The sequence below is a fragment of the Dendropsophus ebraccatus genome, chromosome 6 (assembly GCF_027789765.1).
Source record: "Dendropsophus ebraccatus isolate aDenEbr1 chromosome 6, aDenEbr1.pat, whole genome shotgun sequence".
Lineage (NCBI taxonomy): Eukaryota > Metazoa > Chordata > Amphibia > Anura > Hylidae > Dendropsophus > Dendropsophus ebraccatus.
In genome coordinates this window covers 127,188,750-127,214,831 of record NC_091459.1, presented here as the reverse complement: position 1 = coordinate 127,214,831, position 26,082 = coordinate 127,188,750, and the positions used below count along the sequence as shown (strand labels likewise).

General features: G+C 44.0%; 1 protein-coding gene across 1 annotated transcript in view; it reads left to right on the top strand.

Annotated features, from left to right (window-relative positions):
• The window catches only part of LOC138796027 (cytochrome P450 2C5-like), a 32,038-nt gene extending 6,498 nt beyond the window's left edge, over positions 1 to 25,540 (top strand). The window contains exons 5-10 of the mRNA XM_069975902.1: positions 2,144 to 2,304; positions 5,283 to 5,459; positions 21,813 to 21,954; positions 22,369 to 22,553; positions 23,323 to 23,464; positions 24,519 to 25,540. Coding sequence (XP_069832003.1) covers positions 2,144 to 2,304; positions 5,283 to 5,459; positions 21,813 to 21,954; positions 22,369 to 22,553; positions 23,323 to 23,464; positions 24,519 to 24,697 — 986 coding nt within the window. The 3' untranslated portion in view covers positions 24,698 to 25,540. The remainder of the gene's footprint in view (positions 1 to 2,143; positions 2,305 to 5,282; positions 5,460 to 21,812; positions 21,955 to 22,368; positions 22,554 to 23,322; positions 23,465 to 24,518) is intronic.
• Positions 25,541 to 26,082: the final 542 nt, after the last annotated feature.

Sequence of the window (26,082 nt, the reverse complement as noted above, 5' to 3'; positions counted from 1 at the left end):
ATCCCAGACTGAGACGGGAAATCTCTGCAGCCACTGATTGGCTAAGAAGGCTGTTATTTTGGAGACATGAGTGATAGCCCACTCAGCCAATTACTGACTGTCTAAGATAAGACAGTGCTGCAGCCAGTGATTAGCTGAGTGGGCTGTGACTCTCGTCCTGGAACCTAAGGCCCACTCAGCCAATCACTGGCTGCAACCCTATCCCTTCTATTTCAGTGATTGGCTGAGCAGACTTTTGGTGGCTACGGGGGACACCAGAGACAGGAGAAAGAGGTCACTGGGGGAGTGTGAACAGGTAAGTATTGATGCGTGAACTACAATAGCTAAATGCCTGTAATTGTTTAGCTGTTTATGGTTTGCTTTGGATGAAACAAACTTTATTTCAAAGTTCGGTGAATCTGCCAAACAGAACTTTTGAATGTTTGCTCATCTCTAGTCCCCAGCCTGTATTCCTGTTGTCTTACCTCTGTTATAAGCTATAGGATTGCTGTTCTACAGCCTCTATTAGGCCAAGGGTTTCTGGTCTACTGCTTCTGCCACCAGCCATGGGATTGTTGCCTCATGATATCAGCCATAGGATTGCTCTTTTGCTAAAAGTGAAATTATCTTACACTGCCTCCTTTAATAACAAGTATGCATGAGTTTTCTGAGGTGTTTTACTATACTAGCATTATGGTATCCATCCTTTGTATTGGCTGTCAAATTATATTACTATTAGAGATGAGCAAACCATCCGAACCCGAACTTTCGGCATTTGATTAGTGGTGGCTGCTGAAGTTGGATAAAGCCCTAAGGCTATGTGGAAATCATGGATATAGTCATTGGCTGTATCCATGTTTTCCAGACAACCTTAGAGCTTTATCCAAGTTCAGCAGCCACCGCTACTCAAATGCCGATCGTTCGGGTTCAGATAGACTCGAACTTGAACCCGGTTCGCTCATCTCTAATTACTATATGTCTTTTTCTCTGTACTTGATTGATCTAGTAGGTTTTGCAGCACTTCCTATGAGTCCTGTTATGTAAATTCTCTAAGATACATACTGTATAGCTTCAATATGCAAAAAACACACAGTAGGTACGTATAGACCGTGTATGGAAAGAACAGTGGGCTAATGTATATGTTAGTCATTTATCAGCATTACACCTGAGTTTTTATTAACCATTGGATGAATGTCTGCATTCTCCTATTCTACTACAGATATAGGCTATGTTCACACAACGTCAAGAATAGAGAAAACCAATTTAACTGACAGCAATGGCAATGCATTAAAGTCAATGGGATGACGGACGTCCAATGCACACAATGCATTGAATAACGGATGTTTTTACCGCGGACGTCCAAATAATGAACATGATCATTATTTCCGGACGTCTTTTGCAAACAGCAGGCATTTTTTATTAGTTGTTCACACGCAGTTTTTCTTTTTTCACTTTCCTCCGTTTTTACTATTAAATTTAATGGACTTTTCAAGTAAGCCTTATCCAGAGGCCAATTAGTATTAGGCAAACTAGAATAATGTACAAACACCAGTCATTGCACTAAGAGGGGGGGGGGGCAGACAGCTAAATGAGGTCCATTATTTTAGACTCAAAATGATGGACGTCATTTAAAACGGAGCTGAAAAAAGGTGTGAACATAGCCATATAGAGCGACAGGCATTCATCATGGCAGCCTACTGGTCTATAGTACTGTCAGTCTAGATAACTGACATGCTCTCTACTCTACAGAGAAATGAAGAGAGATGAGCATCAAAAAAAAGAAAAAGTACAGGAAAAGCACCTTTTTCTTAAGGCCGTATTTCACATAGCAATTATCGTTTAAAAATTTGCTATAACGATCGATTGCTAATGATCGTTATAGCGTCATTAATCGTTCCTCAGGACGACCCACGCAACATGTTTAATCGGCAAACTACCAACGATAATTTTTCAACTTGTTAAGAGACAAAAATGAACGATTTTTTGTCGCTTGATTGTTGGGTGTTATTACACGGACAGATAATCGGTCACTTTCGTTAATCGCTCATTATAGTGAATTTTTTAACGATAATCGCTCCATGTAATAGAGCCTTTAAACAATGATGCCTAGGGTTATCTTTCACGCTGAGATCATATACTTTATATTTACTACTTCTATTTTCAGGAAAGCCCTTCGATAACCACACCATAATAAATGCATCTGTAGCCAACATAATTGTATCCATACTGTTGGATCATAGATATGATTATGATGATCCTACAATACTGAAGCTTATGAGATTAATCAATGAAAATGTCAAGATTGCAGGAAGTATTATGATCAGGGTAAGTATTGTTCTATCACTGATATCTTATTGTGCATTCACAATGTAATAGTGCCTTCCAAAGCATGGATATGAGAGCACCCTGTCAAAATCTGGTGCTGACGTATCTGTGCACAGACTGCTATAGTCAGCTAGTGACTACATACAAGTGATTGCCTGCAAGTATACCGTTTTTTGTTTTTTTTTTCCCTTCAATTTAAATTGCAGCAAATTGCATAATTGGGGGAAATGACCCGAACATAATCAATATGGGGAGATTAATTAAACATGGTGTAAAGTGAAACTGGCTCAGTTGCCCCTAGCAACCAATCAGATTCCACCTTTCATTCTGCACAGACTCTTTGAAAAATGAAAGGTGGAATCTGATTGGTTGCTAGGGACAACTTAACTGGTTTCTCTTTACACCATGTTTGATAGATCTCCTCCTATCTTTCTAAGGCCCCGTGCACACAGAGCAAAAGTGGCGGAATTCCGCCAGCCTCCGTGTCATATCACACTCTATGGCAGGCTCGCGCGCTGCATCTCTCAGGGTCTCTCCGTGCTGAAAAATGAACATGTTCATTCTTCAGTGCCGAGAGATGCAGTGCACGAGCCTCTCATAGAGTGTCAATATGACACGGAGGCTGGCGGCATTCCGACGCTTTTGCTCCGTGTGCACGGGGCCTGATAAGTAGACCAGTCCATACAAGGCTACGTTGGCACCAGCTTTTGATAGGGTGCTGAGGTATCCATTAGAGATGAGGGAACTTTCCAAAAATCTGTATTGGCACGTTTTCTGAACTTTGACGTAAAGTTTGGGTTTGTCCGAACCGAAACCTAAATGAACCACGCTAAAACAGATAGACAATTATAGGTGTTAAGCTAGTTTACTGTGGTTAAGAAAGTTCGCTCCTCTATACTTACCTGTTCCTTCAGTGTCTTCCTTCTCCAGTGTCCAGTGTCTACCCTCAGCCACCAAAATCCTGCTCAGCCAATCACTTACTGAGATGGGACAGAGCCGCGGCCAATGATTGGTTGCACGAGCTGTCACTCTTGTCTCAGGAATGACAGCCTACTCAGCCAATCAGTGGCTATGGCACTGTCCCGTCTCAGTCAGTCAATGCTTAGCTGAGCTGGCTGTCACTCTTGTCTTGACAGCCAATCATTGGCCATGGTGCTGTCCCATTTTAATCAGTAATTTACTCAGGAGAGACAGCACCCCGATCAGTGATTGGCTGAGCAGGCTATTACTCTTAAGACAGTAGTGAAACACAGTAATCACTGAATTGAAGTTTTTAATCAAGAGTCTGCAATGATGCCCCCAAAAATTTAAATATGTAAAACACAGGAATAGCCTGATATCTCTAGCCTGTTGCCACTGGGTGCCTCCATGATGGGGAGAGCAACATACCACCCTCATAGGTAGCCCCTTAATTCCCGCTCGGTTGCGAGTATTGAAACATAAATAGGGAAATAACAAGTTGGCCCCTTTTTGTCAAAGTCGAACTTAAGGTGCGAGTATTGCGACATGGCTATGGCTTGACAAGGCAGGCATCTATCCACAGACAGCCATTTCGGGGTATTTGCCCCTCGTCAGTGTGGAGCAGGATTCTTGCTAATTGGGGCAATGACACTTAATGGCAGTGAAAAAATTCAATCAAGAGTCTCCAATGATGCCCCCAAAAAATTAAATATGCAAAACAAGAGTCCGTGGAGTTTCGGTTGCGAGTCTCAAAACACGGGAATAGCCAGATATCTCTAGCCTGTTGCCAAGACAATACTGACAGCCCGGTCAGCCAATTACTGGCTGCAGCTCTTTCCCATCTCAGTCAGTGATTGGCCGGAGACACCAGAGACTAGAGGAGGACTCCGAGGGAACGAAGCTGCCATCTTTAAAAAAAATTGTCCTTAATTTTGCAAAATGTTTGGTTCGGCAGATTTGGTTTACTTATCTCTACTATCTATACATTGAAAGGCACATTAATAATGTGAACCCTACCTACAGGGAATCTGCTCCCAGTAAAACCCAATAAACTACAATCATAATTCACTGCCTCCACAGTATGCTAACTAATGGTTTGTGCTCTGCATGATAATCAGTCCTTCAGATGTCTTTAAAGGGAATGTCTTTGACATCCTGCTACTCTTTGATTATACAGTACCATCCTGAAATGTAATAACTTGACTAACGGCTGCTATGACTTATGTTGGAAGGTAAAGTGTTTCCTTACACACTCACCCTATCCAATCAATGCTGATGCGTTATATTGTGAAGGAAACACTCTATGGAGAATGGTAACACCCAGCTGTCAATCAATTCTTACATTTTCAGGAAGAATAAGGGTATGTGCACACTACGGAATGTGTGCGTAACTTTCATGCGAAGTCCGTGCAACGGACTCTGCTTGATGTTCCGCCTATCCCATAGACTCAATGATGTTCTCAAACAAAATCCGCCATCCGCCCAAAGATTAGACATGTCAATTATTTAGGCAAATGGTGGATTTTGTTTAAGAATATCAATGGGACAGGGAGTCTGAGGGAGTCTATGGGACAGGCAGAACTTCAAGCAGAGTCTGTTGCACGGACTCCGCTTTAGAGTTCCCCACTGATTCGGCAGTGTGCACATACCCTAAAAGGAGGAATGACATTGATCTCACAAAAGGTGTTCCAAAATTGTTATTTCATGGGATTGCAAGAATATGGAAAAACAAACATGTCAATAGAGGCAATGGGGAACAATTTCTCCTGTCCTCTCTGAGGCAGTTTTAGTGGGTGACAAACTGGACATTTGCCCAAAGCTCCAACCCCTAAGTTGTTCCTTGAGAAAAGGATCCCCAAAAGCAAGCCAATGCTACTACTAACCCCTAATTTGAAATAAACCACCAGGAGATGTAAAATGAACTCCTTCACTATCTTATATTGACTCGGTATTTACAGATAATCTTTTCGCTACCCTAGACCCCATAGGATTGAATTTTCTTTTCCCTTTCCCTTAAGCTATACAACAGTTTTCCTTGGCTGGTCGGCTGGCTCCCTGGGACACATAGGAAGATTTTTGAAAACCACGAAAAGATGCAAAATTTTGTCAGAGACACGTTCACCAGAAAAGAGAAAGAACTGGATGTCAACAATCAGAGGAACCTCATAGACGCCTTCCTTGCCAAACAACAAGAGGTGAAGCATTCTCACTTTTTTTCTTTTTTTATCTTGAAGAGGTATTTCAGAATTAAATAATTGATAGCCTATCCACAGCACAGGATAGCTCCTATTCATTCAATAGGAGCTGAGTCTGCAATACCCTGATGTCGCTGCTACACAGACAACAAAGCCAACTTCTTCTATCTTCACTCTCACAGCTGGTTTAGGGCCCGATGACACGAAGCAATAGCCATCCTGTACCGTCAGCCTTTCACTTCTTCTTCATTCCCTACTTGCTGTCTGTGCTTTTACATGAGCGGGGAGGTCTTTAGATTAATAGATAGTTAGAGCGGGGGATCTTTAGATTGCCCGGGTGGCCATAGAAGAGAACAGCGGTTGCTGCCGCTGCTCCTATTACGTGGGGCAATGGGCAGCAGACCGTTGCTTTTGTCATTGGAATCGTTGCCTTTCATGGTGCGTTTACACAGGCAGATTTATCTGACAGATTTTTTAAACCAAAGCCAGGAACAGACCATAAACAGGGAACAGATCACAAAGGAAACACTGAGATTTCTCCTCTTCAAATCCATTCCTGGTTTTGGCTTCCAAAATCTGTCAGATAAATCTGCCTGTGTAAACGCACCATCAACATGAGCTATCAAACAAAACAATTATCATCCAGAATGGCCGGTAATCGGCCAAGCACAGCAGATAATCGTTTTGTTAATAGGGCCCTCACAAGAGAGCCTGTTGGATGGGATATCAATTGTCTTATTTTGGCCAACCCCTTTAATATAAATGGCCTGCCTGGTAGACAGATGGCCGAAATTTGTAGAACTATTGTCAAATTTCACTTGATAATATCCTACACAAACAGTATCAATCTAAGGTGCAGAGAGTATAAAAATTTTGATAACTCCAAATCATGGTATATTAACCCCTTAGGGACCAAGCCTATTTGGGCATTAATGACCAGGCTCATTTTTCAAAATCTGACCTGTCTCACTTTATGCGCTTACAGCTCAGTGATGCTTTAACGTATGCTAGCGATTCTGAGATAGTTTTTTCGTAACATATGGTACTTTATGTTAGTGGCAAAATTTGGTCACTGTCTTGTGTTTTTTTTGTGAAAAACATCAAAATATCATAAAAAATTTTGAAAAATTTCCACTTTACGAACTTTGAAATTCTTTGCTTCTAAAAAAAGAAAGTCACATGACAAAAATTAGTTAGTAAGTCACATTACCAATATGTCCTCTTTATTCTGGCTTCATTTCGTAAACATATTTCACTTTTTTAGGGTGTTACAGGGCTTAGAAATGTATCAGCAAATTATGAAATTTTCATGAAATTTCCAAAACTGATTTTTTTTTTTAGGCACCAGTTCTTTTTTTAAGTTGATTTAGGAGGCTTGTATATTGTAAACCCCCATAAGGGACCCCATTTTGGAAACTAGACACCTTAAAGAATTAATCTAGGGGTATAATGAGCATTTTAACCCTACAGGGACTGGAGGAAAGTATTCACAATTAGGCCGGGAAAAAATGGAAAATAGAAATTTTCCAATAATATATTTGTTAAGATTAAAGTATCTCATTTTTATAAGCAACATGAGAGAAAATGCACCCCAAATTTTGTAACGCAGGTTCTCCTGAGTACAATGGTACCCCATATGTGGGCGTAAACCACTGTATGGGCACACATCGGGGCTCAGAAGGGAAGGAGCGACAATTAGCATTTCCAGTTCAGATTTTGCTGAAGAAGTTTCTGAGCGCCAGGTGCGTTTGCAGCTCCCCTGTAGTGTCAGCAAAAAAGAACTTCCGCAAAAGTCCCCCCATTTTGGAAAGTACACCCCTCAAAGAATACATCTTGGGGTGTGGTGACCATTTTGACCCCATAGGTATTAGAGGAAAGTATTCAAAAGAAGACGGTAAAAATGAAAAAATAGATTTTTTTCCAATAACATGTTTGTTTAGTTTGAAATTTCTCAATTTCACGAGGAACAGGGGAGAAAACTCACCCCAATATATGTAACGCAGGTACTCCTGAGTAGAACGGTACCCCATACGTGGGCATAAACCACTGTATTGGCACACAACGGGGCTCAGAATGGAAGGAGCACCAATTAGCATTTTCAGTTCAGATGTTGCTGAAGAAGTTTCTGAGCGCCAGGTGCGTTTGCAGAGCCCCTGTAGTGTCAGCAGAATAACCCCCCCCCCCCCCCCCCCCAAAAAAAAAAAAAAAAAGTCACTCCATTTAGGAAAGTACACCCCTCAAAGAATTCATCTTGGGGTGTGGTGACCATTTTGACCCCACAGGTATTGGAGGAAAGTATTCAAAAGAAGACAGTAAAAATGAAAAAAAAAAAAAAATAATAATTTTCCCAATATGTTCTTTTAGTTTGAAATTTCTCAATTTCACGAGGAACAGGGGAAAAACTCACCCCAATATATGTAACTCGGGTTCTCCTGAGTAGAACGGTACCCCATATGTGGGCATAAACCACTGTATGGGCACACAGCAGGGCTCAGAAGGAAGGGAGCGCCAATTAGCATTTTCAGTGCATGATTTTTCTGAAGAAGTTTTTGAGCGCCAGGTGCGTTTGCAGAGCCCCTGTAGTGTCAGCAGAATAATCCCCCCCCCCGCAAAAAAAAAGTCACCCCATTTAGGAAAGTACACCCCTCAAAGAATTCATCTTTGGGTGTGGTGACCATTTTGACACCACAGGTATTGGAGGAAAGAATTCAAAACTAAACCGTAAAAATGAAAACATTGAATTTTTCCAATAATATGTTTGTTTAGTTTGAAATTTCTCAATTTCACGAGGAACAGGGGAGAAAACTCACCCCAATATATGTAACGCAGGTACTCCTGAGTAGAACGGTACCCCATATGTGGGCATAAACCACTGTATGGGCACACAGCAAGCCTCAGAAGAAAGGGAGCGCCAATTAGCATTTTCAGTGCATGATTTTGCTGAAGAAGTTTCTGAGCGCCAGGTGCGTTTGCAGCGCCCCTGTAGTGTCAGCAGAATAGAACCCCCCCAAAACTCACCCCATTTTGGAAAGGACACCCCTCAAAGAATACATCTTGGGGTGTGGTGACCATTTTGACCCCACAGATATTGGAGGAAAGTATTCAAAACTAAACCGTTAAAATGAAAAAATTTAATTTTTGCAATAACATGTTTGTTTAGTTTGAAATTTCTCAATTTCACGAGGAACAATATATGTAACGCAGGTTCTCCTGAGTAGAACGGTACCCCATACATGGGCATAAACCACTGTATGTGCACACAGCAGGGCTCAGAAGGGAAGGAGTGTCATTTTAGTTACAGGCAATATGTGGGTGTTTACTGGCTATATGAGGTTGTGAAAGGGAATCTGGTGTGGTTATGGGCAATCTGGGGTGGTTATGAGCAGTCCATGCCAATCTGGGTAGGTTACAGGCAATCTGGGGTTGTTACGGGCAATCTGGGGGTGTTTACTGGCTATCTGGGGTGGTTACGGGCAATCTGGGGGTGTTTACTGGCTATCTGGGGTGGTTACGGGCAATCTGGGGGTGTTTACTGGCTATCTAGGGGTGTTTACTGGCTATCTGGGAGTGTTCACTGGCTATCTGGGGTGGTGACGAGCAATCTGGTGGTGTTCACTGGTGATCTGGGGTGGCGACGGGCAATCTGGGGTGGTGACGGGCAATCTGGGGTGGCGACCGGCTGTCTGCGATGGTTACGGGCAATCTGTGGTGGTTACGGGCTGTCTGCGATGGTTACGGGCTGTCTGGGGGGGGGGTGACGGGCAATCTGGGGGGGGATTACGGGCAATCTGGGGGGGGTTACGGGCAATCTGGGTGGTTACAGGCAATCTGGGGAGGTGACGGGCAATCTGGGGTGGTTACAGGTAATCTGGGGGTGGTTACAGGTAATCTGGGGAGGTGACGGGCAATCTGGGGTGGTTACAGGTAATCTGGGGGTGGTTACAGGTAATCTGGGGTGGTTACGGGTAATCTGGAGTGGTTACAGCTAATCCGGGGCGGCTTTTGACTTTGGTGACAGGGGTAAAAAAGTGCCGGCACCATTTGGAACAAGAGATCAGCGGTATATAGTATATACCAAATGTATAACAGTGTAGTAGGCTCTCAAGAAGTGGGTGAAATAATACTATAGGTGTAGCTATAATGATTATATGTCAACAAAATTGAATGAAAACGCGTCCCGGGAACTCAGGATAACAGAGCCTTTCAGAAACTATACCTAGGTTTACAAACGTAGATCCCGAACCGGAGCCATATTCCTCTGGCACCCTATACAACAGCAGCCGGAAGGAGCGCGCGCTCCCATCCACGCGGACGCCACAACAACTCAAGTCAACGCATATGTTGCACTAGACCGCGATTGCACGGCTCCCAAGCTGACCGCAGAGACTGGTTCACGGATTACCATCACAATACCGCATTTGACTGCAGATGATATCACCAGCAGGGTGAGAGGTGGATATCCCACCACCATTTACTTGTCTTTTAATTCTCCCTTGCATGATCTCATTCTAAAAGGAGTATTATTTATCTAAAGTACAAGTACACCGGCTCAACAACAATACGAGCCTAGGTTAAAAACCGTGATTCGGGACTACCATTATTTAAGTGGGGTGACCGCGCTGGGCCCGGCGCGGTGCTCATCACTTGGCTCTCTTCTTATTTTTATATATATATATTCCACCATTCATTGGATATTTTATTGTCCATGTGGACGTTTTATCAGATATATATATATACGTGTATTTATCCATTTTTTTTTTTTTTTTTTTTATGGTATTTTTAATTATTTCTCTATGCATTTAGATTATTGCCGTTTATGAATTGTAGCATTAAATATTTTCATTCAATTTTGTTGACATATAATCATTATAGAATAAATAGGGCAATAGCACGAGATCGACTGCAACTGGTTTTTGCCGAGGTTAACCCCCTACCCTTATACCAGAGGGAAAAGAAGTATGCAAAGAATTGGAATTGGTGATGGGGTCCTCAGGTGTTTACCAGTGATGAACTATATTGGCCTATTGGTTGGGTCAATGTATATTAGAGTAAGGACACATAAAGTAATCAAATGACGATATATTTAGATCAATAATAAAAACATACACTACATAGTGTTATATATAAATCATGATAGATACAATATAAAAATAGCGGTATTTAAAAAAGGAAAAAGGGGAAAAATGTGAAAAAAATATATAAAAGACGGAAAAATACCAAAAAAAAAAAAAAAAAAAACTCAATAAAAAATCTCCTGTGGATAAAAAGAAAGTCTTAATTCATATATGTAGTTAATCACATCCAAATGATCCCACTTTTTAGTAACGATCCTTAATTGGTTGAAATGATAGACTCATTAGTATAGTGCCAGTTAGTACATGTTTATAGATATAGTAAACAACGTAGAATAATGTCGTGATTGAGCCGTAATTGCTGTATTGCTGGAATGCCTTAACAGTCTTGTTTTAAAGCTTAGTTTAGGGTGTTGTTTTGCCGGATCGATTCAGTACCGTTCATACACAATTCACGGTGGTTAGTTGAACTGTTTTACTGATTAGACTCATTGGTCTAATTAATTAGACCATCTAATTAATGTATACCAATGAGTCTAATCAGTAAAACAGTTCAACTAACCACCGTGAATTGTGTATGAACGGTACTGAATCGATCCGGCAAAACAGCACCCTAAACTGAGCTTTAAAACAAGACTGTTAAGGCATTCCAGCAATACAGCAATTACGGCTCAATCACGACATTATTCTACGTTGTTTACTATATCTATAAACATGTACTAACTGGCACTATACTAATGAGTCTATCATTTCAACCAATTAAGGATCGTTACTAAAAAGTGGGATCATTTGGATGTGATTAACTACATATATGAATTAAGACTTTCTTTTTATCCACAGGAGATTTTTTATTGAGTTTTTTTTTTTTTTTTTTTTGGTATTTTTCCGTCTTTTATATATTTTTTTCACATTTTTCCCCTTTTTCCTTTTTTAAATACCGCTATTTTTATATTGTATCTATCATGATTTATATATAACACTATGTAGTGTATGTTTTTATTATTGATCTAAATATATCGTCATTTGATTACTTTATGTGTCCTTACTCTAATATACATTGACCCAACCAATAGGCCAATATAGTTCATCACTGGTAAACACCTGAGGACCCCATCACCAATTCCAATTCTTTGCATATAATCATTATAGCTACACCTATAGTATTATTTCACCCACTTCTTGAGAGCCTACTACACTGTTATACATTTGATTTCTATTTTTATCCCGTCAGCGCCGGGACAGTAGTGCACTCGATAAGGGTGGATCCCATCTCTATGGAACAGGTGTAGCAGACCTCCCTCTTTTTCTTTGATATAGTATATACCGCTGATCGCTTGTACTGGGACCACACCGGGTGGTCCCCGATCATTGCCCCATGCTCTCTGTCACCTCCGGTGGTGGAGAGAATGGAGCTTTGATCATTTTTAGGAATCCATCACTGTGAATAGAGTCTGTTCACAGTGATGGCGGCGGCCATCTTGGATCAGATGGCCACCCAGGGAGGGGAGGGTCAGTGACCAGGTCACTAGGGTTAATTCTGGGGACAGGGGGGACATGTTTTCATTTCCTCTCACTGTGGATTCACTGTGAGAAGAGATGAAAGCGTTCAGCTGCGCTGGCAATGTCCGTTACCGGTGGCCGCAGTTATACTGGTAATAACGGCGATCGCCGGTGAGGGGACTGGCCAGGACTGACCCCACATTCTACCCCAACCCCTCATCTACCTCCGATAGCTGAGAGGAGGAGGCTGCGTGCATTACTGGCGTCGCTGCACTATTCTGCGCCATCGCCATAAAGAGCTGATGGCAGCAGAATAGAGACCATTAGTGATCGCTGTAAAAATCCGTATCGACGGTCACTAATAACATAATACATGTATTCTCTGGGTCGCTACGGTTACGGCAATACCACATTTGTATAGGTTTTTTTTTAACTATTACCGCTTTGGTGCAATAGAAACTATCTTCCTAGCAAAAAGCCACAAAAACTGTTGCCACATTGCAAGATCCATAGCGTTCTTATCTTTTGCGCGACAGAGCTGGTTTTGGGCTTATTTTTTGCGGGAAGATCTTTAGTTTCTATTGATACCAAGTGTTATATGTATATGACTTTTTGATCTCTTTTATAACGTATTTTCTAAAGCAGATTGATAAAATACTGCTATTCTGGTACTTTTTTTATTTTTTACAGCGTGTGTCGTGCGGTGTAATTATTGATATAGTTTTTTAGATTGGGGCATTACGGATGTAACGATACCAAATATGTATATGATTTGTGTTTTTGATCCCTTTTATGTCAACTTTTATTCTGTATGGGGAATGTTATGTATTTTTATTATTGGGGGGGGGCTGTGTTGTGTTTGGTGCACACTTTTTTTTACTTTTTTTTTACTTTTACACTAGTGAACATTACTGTACACTAGTGTAAAATACTTAGATTACTGATACAATACACTGCAGTACCTGATGTACTGCAATATATTGTATCATACCTCATGCTGACAGGCAATAGCCACGGCCACCCCTGTCAGCATCAGGCATCTCCATGGTGACCCCGGGTACCTTCATTAGGACCCCAGATCACCATGGAGACCACCAGGACACCGGACGGCGCCGCGCTGACCGGCACACACCGGCACCCGTTAGATGCCGCTGTCATGGTTTGACAGTGGCATTTAACGGGTTAAACCGCTCTCCTCTCCGGGCACTGACCGCTGATCATCCGCTCTGCTGCCGCCGCCGGGCAGTAGTTTATTCCGATGCGCCCGCCGTTAAAAGGTGTACCGGAATGTGGTATCGGAATAAAGCCCATTAGTGGCCGCCGTGAATATGCGTGCGGCGGTCCATAAAGGGTTAAAGTGTTAGTGTAAAATACATAAAGTTTTGGCTTGTTGTCAAACATGTCAAAGGGTAAAGATTACACTGAGACCTGCAGGGATCCTGAGATCAAGTTGCATAAGGCACACACACTGCTCACCCCGGCTGTCAATGAAATACGACTCATTAGCTTAGTATTGAATCAAGTCTCTGGAGTAAGACAAGATCCGATCTTTTCATTTTAAGGGTACAAACACACACCGTATACGCAGCAGATTTTATGCTGTGTTCAGTTATTTAGATCTAATCTGCTGCGTATCGGCCGCATATTTGCTGCGTATCGCAGCAGTAAATACGCTGCATATACGGTGTATATCTAAACCAAAAGAAAGGATAGAGGAGGGGGAACCGAACCCACCCCACTAACCGACCATGCAGGACCAAAAATCACAAAGTTTATATATCATGTATCTTTATTTGTATATATAAAAATATATTACGAAACAAAATTTAAAACATGTTTTTACATAGTAAAGGAACTGACACATGAACAGATCCCCAGAACAATGGTGGTGATAGAAAATATAGAACAGGGGGGCGTGGCTTAGCGATGGAGCCGTGAAGACGTGTTTCACTGGAGCTCCGTTCCAGCGGCCGCCTGCAGACATCGTCAGCGGATACTAATACCGGCTATCTGTCATGCCCAAGCCTCAGGGCATCCCTGCAGACCCCCTGACCCGCCCGATGACCAGGTCTACCACCTCCACCCCTGGCATTGACCGTTTCTTCAGGCCGTCCCCGGCAGCGCTGCAGGCCCCCGTGCGCAGCAACATGGCGCCGGCCTCCTCCTCACAGCGTAGCACCGCAGAGACTAATCCTGATGCTTCCTCAGAGGCTTGGGGTGACCAGCTTCCCTCCGTTTCAGCCAATGCTGAGACCCTGGACTGTTACCCGCCTGCTAGAGGGTCTCCCCCGACACTGGGGGCGATGGATACGGAACCCTCTGGACACGTGCTGCAGGACTCACCCTCCGCCATTGTGCACAGTGAGTTACAGCTGCTTCGCAGCCTAATACAAGCCCTCCCTTCCAAGCAAGACCTGGACCAGGTACTGCAGCGAATAGAGGCTGCACAGCAGCAGGCGTTAGAGGCTGTGAGGGAAGACGTGACGGCATTAGACGTCCGCACCTCGTCTGCAGAAGACGCCATAGCCGCCCTCACCTCCAGAGTCTCCTCCCTAGAAGCGGATTCCACCCGCTCCCGGAGCCATTTGCAAGCTATGGCCCTTTTAGTGGACGATCAGGAGAACCGCGGGAGACGCAACAACGTCCGGCTGAAGGGCCTTCCTGAACGTGGCCCACAGGATGACCTACTATCACGGGTCCCCGCCATCTTCAATCTTATTACCCGTCGCCCCGCAGATGCCACCTATGTGATAGATCGTGTGCACCGGGTGGCGAGAACCCAATCCGCAGATGGACCGCCCAGGGACATCCTGTGCAGGCTACATTATTATGTGGACAAGGAGGCCATTCTACGAGCTGCACGGGATTATGGGGAGATAAACTTTGAGGATGCGACTATCCGCCTATTCCCTGATGTTTCCTCCCGCACCCTCTCCATGCGCAGGTCCTTGCAGCCTCTCTTAGGGACCATACGAGAAGCGGGAGCCTCGTATAGATGGGGCCATCCCTTTCACGTCATTGTGAAGAAACAGGAGAATACCTTCCTGCTCCGCTGTCCTGACGAGCTGCCGAGCCTGTTCGCCTTCCTCGGGGTCCCACCGATCTCTATTCCCGACTGGCTGTCCCTGGATCGACCACCAGTACCTCAAGGACGGCGCCGTCGCCGCTCATCGTTCCTGTTGGAAGCTCCACTGGCGCCACCGCCTCCGCTGGACTTTAACTCGGGCCCGGACTTATCAGCGCCCCTGCCAAGTGAGGCCTGACTACCGAACTCTCTCAGGGGTCTGCTGGACTTCAGTTCGGTGTGACGGGTGTCCCCCCTGCCCTATGTTTGTTTGTGGTGTAGTCTTTAGTGGGGGCTTAGGACTGGATATTCTTGTTTCCCTTCCATGTTTACCCCATGTCATCTCTCTGCCCTGTCTAAATGTTCCTTACAGTTTCTCTATTAGGGACCTCGTATCACCCACACGGTTATACACCACTGGATGTGGGGCTCCCACTTAGACCCCACCACATTTGTTTCTAGGATAGATAGCTGTTCATTTAAGGTTTCGCTACTCCGCTAAGCATTGTGCCCCGTGGAGCACTGCCCCTCTCCGTTTTTTCGGGGGGGTGCAGTGTTTCCTCGGAGAACGTTCTCGCCAGTTGTGGCGGTCGCTGGATACGGCTCTCCCCATGGTTTTCTGCGCTCTACCTTTTCCTTCTCTTCTCGGGGACCTCAGTTAGGTGGTCTTCGGTGAAGATTCTTTCGGGCGCTGCCCATCATCTCTTCTTACTTGTTCTTCTTCTGCCTTTGGCAGCTAATACTCTCTCCTTGCTTCTTCTTTCTTTCCCAGTCCCTACCCGTTTTGGGTTGAACGTGGTAGCTGGTCCTATTACCCCCTTCCCTTTTCTGCTTCGCCTGTCCCTACCCTTCCCCTCTCCTACCTCGTCCCCTACCTTCCCCTCCTCCCCCTTCCCCCCCCTCCCTCCCTCACGCCTGGCACCATGTCCTCACCACAGGTCGATCTCCGGGTGGGCTCCTTGAATGTGAAGGGGCTGCACGACCAGGGCAAGCGTTCCATCTTAGCCAACTTCCTGCGGAAACAAAAATTGCACGTAGCCTTCCTGCAGGAGACACATATGATGGAATCCCATCCAGTCTCCATCTCTAACACATATTTTCCTTTTGCCTACCACAGCTTTTCTCCTAATCCGAAATCATGTGGGTCAAGCATCCTGATATCCAAAAATCTTCCGTGGGAACACATGGACACCAGGAGGGACGATGCGGGTAGGATGGTGCTCCTTAAGGGGCGCATTGCTTCACACGTCTTTACATTCGCCTCACTGTACCTCCCCAATGTGGGACAGGCGCAAGCACTTGCCACCATGCTTGACTCCATGGACGACTTTGTGGAAGGGACCCTTGTGGTAGGAGGGGACTTTAATGTGACCCTTGACCCGTCGGTAGACACATCTTCCGGGTCCTCACACCTTAGCCTCGCTATGCTACGCCGATTCCGACAAACGCTACATGACCATCGCCTGGTAGATATATGGCGCCTAGGTCACCCATCTGACAGAGACTATACCTTCTACTCCCCAGCCCATAACTCTTACTCCAGACTTGACTATTTTTTACTTCGTCATAGGGACCTCTCCCTAGCTAGGACTTCATCCATTGACAGTATAACTTTTTCAGACCATGCCTTAGTGACAATCACGCTAGACCTACCCCCATTGCGAGCCTCACAGTGGCAATGGAAACTAAACTCGTCCCTCCTGCAGGACCCCTTGGTTCGGACGGATGTCCAAAACTCGCTGGAAAATTATTTTCAAGAAAACTTTTCCTCTGAGGTTTCTCCCTTGACACTGTGGGAAGCGCATAAATGTGTAGTGAGGGGCGTGCTCATAAAGCACGGTTCCAGACTGAAAAAAGAACACATGGCTAAGACTGAACGTTTACTGTCCCAACTTAAAGATCTTGAGGTTGCGCATAAAAGAGCGCAGGACCCAGACGCTACTGCCACATTGCTGTCTAAGAGAGAGGAGCTGAGAGCTCACTTACAGCACAAGGCAAAAGCCACTCTATCGAAGTGCAAGAGATATTACTATGAACATGGCGGCAAGCCGGGGCGGGCGCTGGCTCGGGCTCTTAGAGTCCAACAGGCTCGTTCCTACATACCGAAGATCCTTTCCGCTGCCCAAGTCCCCCTACACATGCCGTCTGATATTGCAAATGCCTTCAAGGATTTCTATGCTGCGCTATACCACATAGATGATTCGAACCCTAACACCACGGGTCGGGGCTTCCAGGAACGCATCAGACAATATCTTTTGAGTTCGGGGATGCCTCGGCTTGCAACGGAGGCTGCAGAGGCGTTAGAGGCCCCCATAACTGGAGAGGAGCTCACCCTGGCGGTCAAGGAATCTCGGACGGGCAAGGCGCCTGGCCCGGACGGGTTTACCCTGGGCTATTATAAAATGTTTCTTGGGAAGTTATCCCCACATTTTTTGTCTGCCTTCAATTCCTTGGCCGCGGGGGGAGAATTGCCTCGGGACGCTACTCGAGCACATATTGTGGTCATCCCTAAGGAGGGGAAGGACGTGGCACTCTGTAGTAGTTACCGCCCGATCTCTCTCCTTAATGCTGATCTCAAGCTTTTTTCTAAGATCCTTGCCACCAGACTTGTGGGGCTCCTGGGGGGGGTGATTCACCCGGACCAAGTGGGCTTTATGCCCTGCAGGGAAGCGAGAGACAATACCGTCAGGGCGATTAATCTTCTTCATGTGGCCAAGTCCCGGGACCTTCCACTCATGGTCCTCTCCACCGATGCTGAGAAAGCATTTGATCGTGTGAATTGGTCTTTTATGTCGGAGACGCTCTCTTACATTGGCCTGGGACGGGGCTTCCTGAATTGGATTCTCGCCCTTTATCACACTCCATCTGCTAGGGTCAGGGTGAATGGCCTCCTATCGGGAGACTTCCACATTAGGAACGGTACCAGACAAGGGTGCCCCTTGTCACCCCTCATTTTCATACTCACCTTGGAGCCGTTCCTTTGCAGGATACGTGCCAACACTGATGTGGGGGGAGTCCCGGTGCGCAGCACCATCCATAAAGTGGCCGCTTATGCCGATGACCTGCTCTTTTTTGTTTCTAACCCAGCTATTTCTTTACCCTCTCTTATTAACGAGATGGACGTCTTCTCCCGCCTCTCCAACTTCAAAGTTAATTTTAGCAAGTCTGAGGCTATGAACGTGGGTCTATCGGACAGGGTGGTGTCTGCGCTCCGCTCCTCCTTCCGCTTCAGATGGGCGTCCGGCGCCCTTAAATATTTGGGCATATCCCTTCCTTCTGACCTCAGAAGACTGTATGAGCTGAATTTTCCCCCCCTCCTGGCCAGTATTCAGGCTAGCTGTTCGGAATGGTCCAGGGGTTACTTCTCCTGGTTCGGCCGTTGTGCCATCCTGAAAATGAATATTCTCCCCAAGCTCTTGTACAGATTCCAGTGTGTGCCTGTGTCCATTCCACCCTCCTTTTTCAAAGCCCTGGTATCCCTGCAAATCAACTTTGTCTGGAATAATAAGGCCTCTCGATTGCGGAGGTCCCTCCTGTGCCGACCCAAGTCTCGTGGGGGGGTGGGCCTCCCGGATATCCGTCTATACCACCAAGCAGCTTTGCTCACGCGTGTGGTGGACTGGTGCAGACACTCTTCTTTTAAGCCATGGGTTGCCCTGGAGCAGTCCTTTGCCGTTGCCCCCCTCGCTTGCCTGCCATGGATTCATTTGTCTAATGCGCCCGCCCTAAGAACTCACCCGACAATCGGCCCCACACTGTTAGCCTGCGCGACCACTACTAGCAGACAACATCTCCTACCTCCCGGGTCACCTTGCTTCCCTGTCCTAGGGAATCCATCCTTTCCCCCGGGGTTGGAGGACCCTGTGTTCCGCACATGGGTCAAACACGGTAAGCTCAGAGCTCAGGACTTCCTATCGCGGGCTGAGTGGCTCTCCCAGGATGCCTTGGAAGAGATTGCAGAACCAATGCCGCTGGGCCCTTGGCGTATACAACAACTTCGCCATTTCTTGCTCTCGCTTCCGACGCCGTCCTCATTTGGCTCCCCCAGGACGCCGTTTGAAGCGATGTGTTTAGATAAGGACCCGCTCAGACATTCGCTATCCCTCACGTATTCACTCCTGATCTCCCCCCCGTACCAGGACTATCCCGATTTTTTGCTAAAATGGGAATCTGACCTGAACCTGACACTCACTGACCCCCAACGCGACAGGGTCCTCCTCCTGGTCCACAAGTCGTCCATGAACTCGGGGTATCAGGAAGCGGGCTACAAAATTCTTACCCGTTGGTACAGGGTGCCTACCCGCCTACATGCCATTTGGCCACATGTTGATCCCATGTGCTGGCGCTGTGGCGCGGAGGAGGGATCCCACCTCCACATTTTTTGGACGTGTGACGCTCTGCGTCCCTTTTGGGACTCAGTCCATAACCTGATTCGGAAGATCACCAATTTTTCCTCGGAGCTGTCCCCTGCGTTGTTCCTCCTGCACCATTGTGATATCCCGACCCGCAGGTACAAACAGTCCTTGCTGTGCTTTTTGGTGATGGCTGCTCGTGCGTGCATCCCCCTTTACTGGAAAAAGACCATGGCCCCACCGGTGTCTCTCTGGATCTCCAGGGTGAATGACCTAATGCTTATGGAGGATCTTACCTCTTCCCTGATGAACTCGAACAAACGGTTCACCCAAACATGGATGGCGTGGCTGGAGTTCCGGGGTACAGCTGAATACGCTGCCCTCCTCGGGAACCCAGGCTAGGATATTCAGTATGGTCCTTACCCCTGGTTGATCCTCTCCTTCTAGACACCGTGGGGATGGGACTTTCTGGTTGTGCCTCGGGCGGGGGGGAGGAGTCCCCCTTCCCTCTGTCTCATCCTTTACCCCTTCCTTTCTTTCCTCCCTGCCTCCTCTTCCCCCTTTGACCCTCTTCACTTTCTCTTGGCTCATCTGGCCTTCCCTGTCCCCTCTTAGACCCCGGGGGTCGGCCCTTTTAGGGTACAGGAACCCCGTCCCTGTTCTTCCTTACTCTATTTTCCTTTAAGGGAAAAAGCAAAAAATTGAGGGATGTGGGGGATGCTGGCGATGCCTGGTGTGTTTTGTATAAGGTTCACTGCTCTGTGATCCCTTTTCTCTCTGTATTCTGTTATATGTAATTGTTATACAGTATATTGTTTTGGTTATGCCCGTGCCATTTGTGTTGATCTCGAGCACATATTCTCTTACATGTTTGGACGCTCCAGCGGGTTGTTGGTTTTCCCTGCTCTTTCTCCAAATAAAGAGTTTAAAAAAAAAAAAAAAAAAAAAAAAGAAAATATAGAACAGTAAATGTACAAAATACAGAGATAATAAGTTAATTTACTCAAACGGAGCACTGGGCATTGGGCATGTAGCAAACAACATTAAAGCATAGTGCTTAGTAAAGTGCATACAAAGTGCTACCCATATGTCCTTAATGCAACGACCACCATACCACTCACCCGACGCGCGTTTCGCGTACTTGCTTTATCGAGGGTAAAAGCAAGTACGCGAAACGCGCGTCGGGTGAGTGGTATGGTGGTCGTTGCATTAAGGACATATGGGTAGCACTTTGTATGCACTTTACTAAGCACTATGCTTTAATGTTGTTTGCTACATGCCCAATGCCCAGTGCTCCGTTTGAGTAAATTAACTTATTATCTCTGTATTTTGTACATTTACTGTTCTATATTTTCTATCACCACCATTGTTCTGGGGATCTGTTCATGTGTCAGTTCCTTTACTATGTAAAAACATGTTTTAAATTTTGTTTCGTAATATATTTTTATATATACAAATAAAGATACATGATATATAAACTTTGTGATTTTTGGTCCTGCATGGTTGGTTAGTGGGGTGGGTTCGGTTCCCCCTCCTCTATCCTTTCTTTTGGTTTAGACTTTGCAGCGTGCATAGGGACCCTGGGTTATACACCCATTGGATCATATATAGGTATACGAAGTATACGGTGTATATGTTTGTACCCTAACATGCAAAGTGTTAATTTATTTGTTACAAGTGCTTTACCTGATGCCATGCCATAAATTACATTCATGGACAAAATTATATATTTTTTAAAAAAATATTTGTATAAAATAAAAACTAAAAAAAATCTAAAATTATAGGTGTTGTATTAACCATTTGGAGCTCTTAGTTGAATAATAAAGATGTTATTCTTTTTTTTTTTTCCAAAAACTTTTTATTGGGGTATAGTACAATACAACACAAGATTCGTATAAAAGCATAATGTCAAAGTCTTATCTAGAAAACTAGAACTCCACCGTAAAGGTGAAAACAGCACATCAGAGTGAGGTATATAAAGCACGGCTTCTATCTTCCTGCCAGAGATACTGAAAACGTAGAATTCACAGATTATGAACCAGTGTTGTATAACAAAATATGAAACATTCTATGTCTAACCAATTATCCCACCTATAACCTACCCCCCCCCTCTCCTCTCATCCACAAAGTACCTACTAGTCGTCGCCCCTCCTGTCAGGCAGTCGTAGTTTGCCAAGTGTATTTTGTAGAGCTTCTTTGTTGTACCACTCAGTGTATTTGAAGACTAACATGAGCTCCTCAATGTCCCGTGTTGTGTAGTGATGTTCAATAAACGCTCTCCATTTTTTGAAAAAAACTTTTGCTCTCTTTTCTTTGTGGCGTTCTGTCAAAGATGTTATTCTTTATTATTATTTCTTTTATAAAGGGAAAACCAGAGTCCACGTTGTATTACCATAATAAAAATCTAAGCATGCTGGTCAGCAACCTATTCGCTGCTGGAATGGAGACCACGTCCACCACTCTGCGGTGGGCTCTATTGCTAATGATGAAATATCCTGAAATTCAAAGTAAGTAAATAAATATCAGACCCCGATCTGCTAAAGCCCATCTTGTCACGCTGACCTTATTTTTATTTAAGTCTTTTTAAGATATACAGTTTGTCATGCCAATTTTATTATATTTCTAGTTGTTGTTTTTTTCTACTTTGTGCCTTTACAAACTTTAAAGATCTTGTATTATATACATATACACTTTTTTTTTTTACTTTTGTAATGTAGCAAATTGAAAATACTAATATTTACCAGTCTGTGATACAGTAATGGGCACCGCACACACCCCATATTAATACAGCGCAGTCTAAATCCAACTCTATTCTATTAATGCATTGTAATAATGTTTTCCCTTAAATTCTTATTATTTCTTACACCATTAATTCCTTTTGACAAAACTTTAACTCCTAATATTTCCTCTTTTTTGTATAGAAAAAGTGCAATGTGAGATTGAAAATGTTATTGGATCTGCTCAACCGCAAGTAGAACATAGGAAGCAAATGCCATACACCGACGCTGTTATCCATGAGATTCAAAGATTTGGTGACATTGTGCCTGGAAGTCTCCCTCATGCAACAACTAAAGATGTCACATTCAGGGGCTATTTTATTCCAAAGGTGAGATGTGGTGTTTTGTCTTTTTGTTGTCTTTACTGAACATTAGCCGTTTATTATATGCCTTAGGAATCTAGACAGTGGTTAAAAATAAGGTTGAGCTGTTACGTATTGTTTGTATGTCTTCATTTGCGTTATATTATTAACTCTTTGTGTGTCTGTGTTCGCTGTTACTCTGGGGTTTCTACTTTTTAAGGGTAACTTATTTTTATAGCGTCATGATCATTTCCTGTGAAGATATCAATAGACAGATGTAGGCACTTATACTGCTAAGCTAAGGAAAACATTATTACTGGTTTAATATAGGGATTTTACTGAATTACGGTAAGAATTTATGTGTAGAAAAGTCCACCATAATGCAAAAGGAAAATTTCCTCATCACTGGAAAAAATATATACACATAGAAATCTATGGGCCCCCATGGAACAGAAAACAGGGGTGTAGCTATAGGGTTTTGATGGTTGCAGTCACACCTATGCACTAAAGTTTAAGGGTGCCCAAGATGTCCCTCTAACCTATAAATTGTAGATCAGCAACTAGGTCCAAATCATCTGTGAATATAATGGCCGTCAGCTCACAGATCTTGTTTCCTAACCTGCAAACATTTGTACATATTACACGGAGATCATTACTATGTTTTATATTACTCTTTTTGTCAGCTGCACCAACACCAACTGCACCAACCACTGCTTCTATGATACCAATATCAACCCTAGATCTGTTTTGAATGGCTGCTGAGATCTGTCATCTTTTCTTTATCTGTATGCATTAGGGAACCACTGTCATCCCATTGCTGCACTCTGTTCTGAAAGATAAAGCTTACTTTGAGAAGCCTGAAGAGTTTTATCCAAAACATTTTTTTGACTCAAATGGAAAATTTAAGAAGAACGAAGCCTTCGTTCCCTTTTCCTTAGGTAACAATTTATTGCACTAATGTTTCCAGATGGCACAAGTAATCATGGTGCGCATAACATATATGGCTGGAGCCAGTATACCAGCTGTTTTTGCACACATCTCTCGTATGCAAGGAAAAGAACAACTAGGGGTTAAAATGAATAGCCTGCATAGGGCCTAGCGCAAAGTCCAAGTGGGCCGATTTTCCTAAAGGAGAGGTCTGGTGAAAATTTTAATAAAGTATTGTAATCCCCCCAAAAGTTATACAAATTTAATTTGTATAACTTTTGGGGGGCAATATAATACTTTGGTAAAAAACCTTCGCCAGTCTTCTACTTTAACTCTAGATTGCAATTTTTTGTTTTTTTGTCTCTGAGATCTTCTAAGACCCTAACTGTCAGTCTAGGGTTTATAGAGAGTTATTGATAATGTTATAGCTTTATACTTAGCTTTAGTTTTATGTACTGTAAATGGAAAAGGCAACTTTGGGTGGAAGGGGTGATGCTGACACTGTGTAGCCTGCTTATCCTACCTGCTGTCAGATCTAAAGAACTGGACAACTGGTTCACGGTCACTAGCCTGTATAAGTGTGACACTGAACGCGGAAAACACAAAACACAAATACTCATGGTCAGAGGTCCTGGTCGGAAACTAGCGGTTTCGCAATCAAAAAGAGTAGTCCAAAAGTCCAAGCCAGAAAGACAAAGTTAGCAGAATATCAAATCAGGAACAACTCTAGGTCAAGACCCACTTAGGGTATGAGGCTCTATTGCAGGCAAGGAGGGGAACATACAGGTTATATGGGAAGTGAAGTCCCAGCCCCAGAACTGATTGGGGCCTGGGACTCCAACCTCCTGAGAACACCTAAGCTGACTGGCAGCTGCACCTGCCAGTCAGCATTAACAACAAACACTACCAGCTGAGAGATGAAAGATGAAATATGTTTTGTTTTATTTTTCTTCTGTTCACTTTTTTTTTTCCACTAATAAGTATAGTCAGATTTTGATGTTACTTTATATTGTGTGTGCTGTGCCCCATACTAATATTCCTATCACCTTTTTCTATTTTATCCAGGTAAGAGAAGTTGTGCTGGAGAAAACTTGGCAAAAATGGAGCTCTTCCTGTTCTTCACCACCCTGCTACAGAACTTCACATTTCAGGCTCCATCTGGGGCAAAGCTGGACCTCAACCCTGCTCCGGGGTTCACTAATGCCCCATTACCCTATGAGATCTGTGCAATCCCTCGCACATAAGACATTTTTTCATGTTTCCCCCCAAAGTAAAGGAAACCTCAGCAACATTCTCTGGAGAAATAATTCTGCAGGATGAGCTGCATAGGGCAGTATAAAACAAGTACCAGGCTTATATTTTGACACCTAATCACCTAATTTGTTGCAAGATAATGATCTCTGTCTGTGGACAACATGACTTCTGTCTCCAGTTCAAGTCTTCCCATACTTATCAGCTGTTGTATGTCATGCAGGAAATGCTATTTTATTTTCTGTCTGATACAGTGCTCTCTGCTGCCAACTCTGGCCGAGACAGGAACTCTGTCTCGGTTTTGTCTGAATCCCCATAGAAAATCTCTCCAGCTCTAGACAGTTCCTGTCAGTAGAGAGCACTGTGTCAGACTGGAAATAAAACAACACTTCCTGCATGACATACCATAGCTAATAAGTATGGGAAGACTTAAATCTACCAAAAAGTTTTTCCAGAAATGGCGAGTCTTTATTATAACACACTATGACCAACGCTCCATAGCAGATATAATGAGGCCGTTCCGCTTCACTAATTGGTATTGTAAAGCTGATTTGGTAGGAACTCTAGGTCCGTTGAAGCTACCGCAAGTGTAGGTCCCATGCACACCTGCATGCACCTGTCATTTTGGGGAAATAGAAAATGTACCGTTTCTCGTTTACTGTCGAGCCCGAGAGGGTTCACCCTGTTACTTATAACTGTGTATTGATTAGTGTCTGTGCACTGTCGGATAATGGTTGATCGCTGGCAATGTTTTTGTGAGTATTATTTGTGTTCCTATTGATTCTTAAAAATGCAAATAAAAATATTTAATAAAAAATAATAATAATAAAAAAAAAGTATGGGAAGACTTCAGATTTTTTAATGGAAGTAAATTACACATCTATATAACTTTCTGACACCAGTTGATTTGAAAGAAAAAGATATTCACTGGACAACCCCTTTAAGCTCTTTTAAAGCGTAACTGTCATTTCAGGGTCATTTTTCTGAAAACAATATATACCAATAGTACAAGCGATATTAAGAAACTCTGTAATAGGTTTTATTTACCAAAAGAGTTTCCTTCTGTACTGAAAAAGCAGTTTTTCTAGCTTCCCCCTCACATCAGAAGAAGGATTTCTGTGTCCATTATGCTCTATGAAGAGGTGAGGGACTGAGAGGAGTGAGTGAGCTGACCTTCATGTCTCCTCTTCCTGCTCCCTCATCTCCCTCGGCCCCTCCCCCCTTCATAGGATATAATGGACACAGCAGAACCCGTCTTCACTTGCTTCTCTGTAATGAAGACAGCTTTGCCTGATAATGCACAGATAAGAAGTCAGGGGGGGAGGCTGGGAGATTGCTTTTTTAGTACAGAAAGAGGCTTTTTTGCCTAATAAAACCT